This window comes from Sinocyclocheilus grahami, unplaced genomic scaffold (assembly GCF_001515645.1).
Source record: "Sinocyclocheilus grahami isolate Dianchi unplaced genomic scaffold, SAMN03320097.WGS_v1.1 scaffold43.1, whole genome shotgun sequence".
NCBI classification, from domain to species: Eukaryota; Metazoa; Chordata; class Actinopteri; order Cypriniformes; family Cyprinidae; genus Sinocyclocheilus; species Sinocyclocheilus grahami.
The window spans coordinates 1,657,806-1,665,751 of record NW_015505222.1 but is presented as its reverse complement, the minus strand read 5'-3'; the positions used below and the strand labels follow the sequence as shown (position 1 = coordinate 1,665,751).

The 7,946-nt window shown below is 38.5% G+C and overlaps 1 protein-coding gene across 1 annotated transcript in view; it reads left to right on the top strand.

Annotated features, from left to right (window-relative positions):
• The first annotated feature begins 514 nt into the window (after positions 1–514).
• LOC107582356 (serine/threonine-protein kinase tousled-like 1-B) overlaps positions 515–7,946 on the top strand; it is a 19,783-nt gene continuing 12,351 nt past the window's right edge. Inside the window, exons 1-8 of the mRNA XM_016268151.1 lie at positions 515–866; positions 5,707–5,825; positions 6,107–6,178; positions 6,295–6,333; positions 6,970–7,045; positions 7,282–7,325; positions 7,582–7,681; positions 7,804–7,829. Of these exons, the coding sequence (XP_016123637.1) occupies positions 731–866; positions 5,707–5,825; positions 6,107–6,178; positions 6,295–6,333; positions 6,970–7,045; positions 7,282–7,325; positions 7,582–7,681; positions 7,804–7,829 (612 nt within the window). The 5' untranslated portion in view covers positions 515–730. The remainder of the gene's footprint in view (positions 867–5,706; positions 5,826–6,106; positions 6,179–6,294; positions 6,334–6,969; positions 7,046–7,281; positions 7,326–7,581; positions 7,682–7,803; positions 7,830–7,946) is intronic.

The following is a 7,946-nucleotide window of genomic DNA, read 5'->3' as shown; positions in this document are numbered from 1 at the left end:
GACCCCAGTCCAATTCAGAACCAACCTCAAGGACCCCCAGAACAAAATTGCTTCGTATCATATGTGTCTTTGTGAGGACCAAATGCAGTCAAGTATAATTCAAGTTAGCTGACTTGTCCAGTCTTTGGCCATATCATCAGCTATATTGGATTTTTCTTTCATGGGAACATGTCAAAATATACAACATTTATACAAAAATTCATACTTTATACGGACCCCCTGGCTTTATGTCAAGGACCACTAGGGGTCCACGGACCCCTGGTTGAGAAACACTGGGGCTATTATGGTCTTATATAAAAGTTAAAAGCTGCTCATCATGACCACTTAATGTCAAACCTGTTTATTTTGCAATAATGTTCAGCTGACTGCTCGTTTATACCTATACTTTATAGAGGCAAAGAGTAATTTTATCCATAATAGAATTTGCTAGATGGATTGAAGCATCTGAGGTGTGATCTGAAGTTTTGCACTGATGTGTGTGAGCGGGTACATGCGTGTAACCCTTGCAACTGGCGTCACGCATCGGCTACACACACACACACACACACACACACACACACACACTGAGAGTGAGTGAGGATCTCTGTGCGCAGTGCGGAGCTGAAAACATGAGCGGCTTTGCATTGATCATCAGGGTCTGTGCATGATGCATGAGACACACACAGGTGTGATTTGACAGAGATCATGCGTGCGATGCGCTCGAGCGTCTCTTCGCGGGGAAAGTGTCTTCATGAGTGTCCAAAGTAACAGCAACAGCACTGGAAGTTTGGACGGAGCGCCATCTTGCTCTCAGTTCTCGACTGGATCTCCGACCCCGGGCTCGGTTTCTCCGCTCGATATCTGCGCTCCGCGGAGCCGTAAAGAAGGTAAACCCGGCGTGGATGTCAATTTGAAGATCGCTCGTTTGAAATAAGTCGGGATTGTGTTAGATTGACGTGTTTTTTTGAGTAAATCTGGCCTCGAATCGAAGCGGTCGTGTCGGAGGCCGCTGATCTCTCGTCTGCTGACTGTGACTCTCTGTGTTTTTATAACAAGCATCCAGTCCTAGACACGAGCTGCTGTGTTTTAAACCGTTTGCGATGGAATTCTGTCGCTTTTTGTGTTGGTCGCACGCTTAATTTGACGCGAGGATGCCCATGGTCACTTATTAGGGGACTCAGTCACTGGCCGTGTCTCAAAACCTTGCGAGATGTCTACCTAGACAGCATTTTTGGGCATCATAGGGGCTTATTTTTTTTGTGCATTTTTATGATGCCCCAGAATGCTGTCTTTGTGTCTAGGTAGGCATCTCCTTGGGTTTTGATATGCAGGCAGTCTGATAAATATGAGTTGATGTTTTTGAGGTTCAGAGTATGTATTTATCACAAAGGCTCTAAAATGAGACCGAGTCTGTACCTGATAAACATGAGTTGCTGTCTGTGTGTGTGCTTGAGAATGTTTATCACCCGTGGCCTGAAATGCCAGGTAGGTAGAAACTAACTGGAGTTTAGGACATTGGCAGTATCTGGTAAACATGAGTTGCTGCTTTTATTGGTATTTATTTACCTAGTACTCTATGCATGCAGTGGCTGTCTAGGTAGGCAGATTAAGTGATATTTTAAGGTTGACAGTATATATTTTCTCATGCATTGCAAGGATTTTGAGACACAACCAGCTATATGATAGGAGTTGAAGCAGTGATTCTAAAATTCTGTATAGGTTGGCAGGTCTATATCTAAGCCGATGTTTACGCTTGAGAATCCAGTCAGCAATGCATGTAGGATGATGTGTAGGTAGGCATCTCACTGGATTTTAATAAAATGCCAAGTACCTAATAAACATGATTTTTATGTTTTCATGGTTGAAAGTATTGAATTATTTATCTAGCACTCGATGCATGTTATGCAATAGCTCAAAAATGCTGTCTAGGTAGGCAGCAGTCTAGGTTTTGAGACACAACTAGTACTTGATACACAGTAGTTGGTGTTTATGTGTGAGAGTGTTTATTTATCAGTATGAAATGCAGCAGCTCAGAAATGTTTTCTAGGTAGGCATGTCAAATTTTGGTGACACGTGATAAACATGGATTGGTGTGGTTGTGTATTATTTATTTCACAAAAAATAATATGCATTTGTTGGAGAGGTGTTGCATCTTTGTTTTAGTTTTTTTTGCTGGAATCATCCAAATGGGTTTGAACCTTGAAGCAAAAGACCATCTGATACACATCTGAATGAAATGCATTATTTAGGTCATACGGTTTCCTTTGTTTTTGATGCGTTTTTTAATGAACCTAAGTTGCACCGGTTGTTTCCTGTGATATCTAGCATATCCACCAGAGACCAGTCTGTGTTAATATGTGCTGCAAACATGTGTCTGTGCACTGATGACTGTAATATCATATGTGTTACTCAGATTCTCATGTCCAAGAATAAGTTCTCCGCCATGTATTGGCAGGCTCTGCCTTTAATTTTTATCAGTGTTTTGAAAGAGTGGAGCCTTTTACCTGCTTGTGCTTTTTTGCATTCACAAAAAAAGTGTTTATTTAAAATAAATGCTGTTCTTCTCATTTCTATTTATCCAAGAATCCTAAAAAAAAAAATGCATTGATTTCCACAAAAATACGTTTCTTAGCATATTAGAATGATTTCTGAAGGATCATGTGATGCTGAAGACTGGAGAAATTCAGCTTTGCATCACAGGAATAAATTGCGTTTTAAAGGGGTCATATGACGTTGCTAAAAGAACATTATGTTGTGTATTTGGTGTAATGAAATGTGTTTATGCAGTTTAAGGTTCAAAAACACATTATTTTCCACATACTGTACATTATTGTTTCTCCTCTATGCCCTGCCTTTCTGAAACGCGTCGTTTTTTACAAAGCTCATCGGTCTGAAAAGCGAGGTGTGCTGTGATTGGCCAGCTATCCAGTGCGTTGTGATTGGCTGAGTACCTCAAATGTTACGCCCCTACCATATTGTGATGCATTGTCCCGGCACAACGAGACAAAAACATTAAAACCCATTACAAACGAGGCATTTGTTGCATCCAGTGGGGACATAATTACTGATTATAATGACTTATACTGTCTTTTTACGCGTTGTTGCGTATCACACCGCGTAAACATAAAACCCCTCAGCGACCAGCACGGATCAGGTCCAGGCATGAGGAAGCGGATATCGTCCTCTTTTGGAAGACCAAACAAAGTAGTTTTGCTTTCACAACGAAACACACAGCGCCTTCACGACATGGCGGCAGCAACAATACTACAGCGAGAATAAAAGTTACACCTTCTTTCTTTGCGTGAACATTTGGGCGGCATTATGCAAATCTTCCCACATCGTGATGTAGACATGTGGGGGCGTGTTAGAACGAGCCGTTTTTGGAGGGCGTGGCTGACTTAACTTTTATAAAGAATATCTTTATTTTTTTTGAGACTTTGCAACTTTACAGATCTTCTTTATGCACCAAGAGCTTGTAACACTCCAAAGAGAAAGGAAAAATTTAAATCGCATCATATGACCCCTTTAAAATATTTTCAAATTGAAAACGGGTATTTTAAAAGTTCTTACAATATTTCAATATTTTTTACTAATTGTTTGTTTTTAAATACTAATTTATAAATGTAAAAGATTTTTTAAAACTTAATATTTAATATTTACCCCAGGAATTGATTTTCAGGCATTTGTAGCATCTAAAACACATGGTGTGTCATCCTTTTTTTTTTTTTTTTTTTAAATACTTCAATTGATTGAGTAACTGAAATTTTCAAGTTAAGCAATTATGACTTTTATTGATTAAAATTAAATCAACATCAGCTATAAAAGCAGCTGTAAAAATGCACAAGATTACCATGGTTCAGCCATGGTGCATGAAGGAAATCTAATAATATAAAAGTAGGCTATTCAATGTATTCATCATCTATAAGAAGTTGGATCATTATTGTTTTATAATATTTAGTGATCTCTTGATGGACAAACTAGGATGTGGCTTATGTGTTTCCTGGTCATTTGCTTTCACTCATTTCCACTCCACCTTCTGTGTGTTTAGGAGGTGTCTTATTTAGCCCTGTTTTCTTTGCTGCTCGGGTTATTTGCCAAAGCAGACGTGGCCTTAGGTTTATGTTTACTCATTCCCAGTGGTTTGATTTCTCATCCGTGTCCTTTATCTGGGCAGCTGTGCTCTTCCTGCCCTGTTGACCTTCATAATTTTCCACCCATCCACCATCTTGGGATCTCTTTGGCTTGGAGCTCTTTCTGGCCACGAGTCTTATCATGGCAGTGGTGTCGGACGCATCCGCTGCGCCTGTGTTTATGGCTGGAGAACACAAGTGAAGCTGAGCTGTTTTGTCTAGTCACTGTAATGGAGTTTGAAGACCAGATGCTTTCTTTAGGCAGGTTTTATAGTAATGATTCATGCCGTTATTAGCTGGTTGTCCTTATCGGCTGCTGATACTGTATTAGTCTCATGTGCTGAAGAAACGGGGGCCATTTGGCTGCTGCTTCAGTGATGATGAATTCTGTATTCAGGCATCTGCTGCCAGATCATGTCAAACATGATAGGAATAGTTGAACCAAAAATTTAATTCTTAGACTATTTAATCAGCATTCTTAGCAGATTAATTACATGTTTGCACAAAATTTACAGTACCATTCAAAAGCTTGGGGTCGGTAAGTTTTTGAATAAAGTCTCTTATGCTCATCATCAAGGTTGCATTTATTTGTTCAGAAATGCAATAAAATCTATAATATTAGGAAACATTATTACATTTTAAAATAACAGTTTTTTTTATGTGAATGTATTATAAAATGTAATTTATTCCTGTGAATTTTCAGCATCATTACTCCAGTCTTCAGTGTCACATGATCCTTCAGAAATCATTCTAATATGCTGATTTGCTACTCGAGAAGCATTTCTGATTATTATCAAAGTTAAATAGATGTTCATATTTTTGTAAAAACATGATAAGCAGGGCTCATTTGAAATATAAATCTTTCGTAGCATTATAAATGTCTTTGCCGTCACTTTTGATCAATTTAATGCATTCTTGATGAATGAATTAAAAAGTCTCACTGACCCCAAATTTTTGAACAGCGGTGTATGTATGGTAGTCTATATCACCAAGTATTATCTGTAATATTGAGGTCACAGTGATATGTGGAAACACACATTAACATTACATTCTTATGTTAAATTGTAGATTGTGTCGTCAATGTTTACTGAAGCTAAAATAAGGTGATGGAGCTATGCTGTCAGTGGCATCAGCTGATAATGAGCAGGACACGTCTCAAAGTACTTCCTGATTGTAATCCTCACTCCAGCAGAAAGAAGCTCGGTTGAAGTTTGCTGTGAAAAATGAAAACGGATAAAAGAGCAGATGGAAAAATATGGATGGGCAGATGCGAAGCACATCTTATTGTACACATATCGTTGTCAAAGTCTGGCCATTTTGAAACGAATTAATATTCGCATGTAAGTCTGATGTGATTGTAGGCCTAGTTCTGTAGCTGTAAACCTTTTCTAGGTACTTTGCCTTTAAACCTGTAATCTGAGTAGGTGTATGATCTTCTGGCTCCTTTAGGGTGGCATAGCATCAGAAAACAATGACTGGATGGTCTCGTAAGATTCCAGGAGGATGTGTCACCGTGATCACACCCCTCCCGAACCTCAACCCTGCATACCGGTGTGTGAACGTGTTGAGATTGACACGTGATTGTGTGTGTCTTTAGGTATGGATGAACTGCATTCTCTGGATCCACGCCGGCAGGAGCTTTTGGAGGCACGTTTCATCGGAGCAGTTAGTGGAAATACAGGAGGAAGCACGGGGAGCGCGAGTGGAGGACCTAAAGTAATGCACACGCATGCAAACACACATGCACATATGCTTAGTTTGTGTGCATTTGGGCTGGATGATGTTTTGGATTCTGTTTCATTGTATTTTTATTTTTAATTAATTATTATTTATATATAAATTTTAATACATTTTATTTTTGATCATTTTGATTTAAATGTCTCTCTCTCTCTCTCTCTCTCTCTCTCTCTCATATATATATATATATGAGTTCTATTGTGCACACTCTCTGTAATGGTCATAACCTGTACCAAACCTGCTTTGATCTTTCTATTTAGGGTTTGAACAATAACGAATGTTCCAGTCACAGTTTTGGCAGCCTGGGATCATCTAGTGACAAGGAGTCTGAGGTGATCATTATACTCATGCATACTCATTGAAGCTTTGTATTTATTGAACAGATCTGTTTCAACAATTTGTTTATGTGCTGTCTGTGTCTAAAACGTGTTTTTTTTTGCCTGTAAAGAGCTCTGACATAAAGAAAGGAGGATCGCCTGCGTATTCAGTGAGTTTGACATTATTTGAATAGGAATGATTGTTAAAAACAAAAATATAATAATGTTCCAAATCCACAAGACCATAAGTTTTCTTCCATGGGACACAAAAGGTGCATTTTTGAATATCTTGGTTGCTGTGTGATGAAAGTGAATGGAAATGACTAATAAGAATCATTAAACTGGTCCGTTTGAGTTATGAAGGTATTATGTGATAATGTTGTTGATGTCAAATGTGACATTCCATAATTTGAAAGCTGCAGTGGAGAGAATATTTTCAGTGAATAACAACTTATATTTTAGTCTCTTCCTTCCGCAATGCTGTATTCTATGTCTTCTAAGGGCAAAACTCTTATGAATCACTTTTGTGATAGTTTGAGCGTTTTTGTCATTATTGGAGCTTGTCATCACCTGTCCATATTCACTTTCATTACATTGAAAAGAGCATGCAGCATATTAATAAAAAAGTCTAATGGGTTTGGAATGACATGGTAAATGATGTTTTGTACAAATGCAGTCTGGAAGCCTCATTGGTGAACTTGTACAGCTCCTTTGAGGCCTAAATTCAGCTTGGAGCTTACCTAAAGCATTTACTATTGATTGTATTGATTGAATAGAAAAGTAACGCTTTTTCCTGTTTTCCCAAGACTCCAGAGAAGAAGCACTCCGAGTCATCCAGAGGAAGAAAGAGGAAGGTTGACAACCAATCAGAGAGCAGCCAAGGTAACGTTAACTTCCTTTGTGTATGAATGAAGCACATCTTAATGAGACTTAGAGTAAGTTTTTCAATAAATTGTTAACCGTCCTGGCATTTTGGAAACGTTTAAGCTGAGAATCATGTGCTGTATGTTTATTAGGAAATAGAGCATTTAATGTTTAGCGCAGAAATTATGAGAGAAAAGGGATTGTAACCAATAACCATGTTTTTTTGTTGTTGTTTTTTTTTTTAAACCTCTCAGGAAAGTCTTCCGGCCGAGGGCCCAAGATCAGCGATTATTTTGATGTAAGTAAAGCTTTGTGTGGATGACTCTGCGTTTACTCAGCTCTGTATTAAATGTCAGTCAGGTGTCGGAGAGCTTTTAGTCAGAGTAATGCTGCTTTTTCATCTTCTAATGGCTGCTCCCTTCAGTAGATGTTTTTGACTTGTAGAGTTGTGAAATCGCTTGAGCATCGTCAGTAACATTGTGATGATGTCACATCCTGTTAGTATGTTGTGTGGTGCTGTTAAAAAAAAAACTCTGCATATCTCCTTCCTGAAGTTCCAGGGAGGAAACGGATCAAGTCCAGTCAGGGGCCTTCCTCCGGTCCTGCGCTCACCACAGAACTCTCACTCTGCACCCGGCTCTATCGAAACTATCGGCATTGATTTTTGCCGATAACCGATAGTTCCAGCAATCAACTATCGTGCCGATTAATCGGCAAAACCGATACATTGGTCGACCGCTAGTTTATATGAAGTTAATTTTTCAGTGTTATTTTAGGACATCAAGATAAACCAAATAAAAATGTTTAACTTGATGTACTAAAAATAAGTGTGTTTTTACATTTTATTTTATTTTAAAATAACGAAACATTTTTGGGGATTTAGTTAACTACTGTATAATAACCTTGATCAGGCATGGCA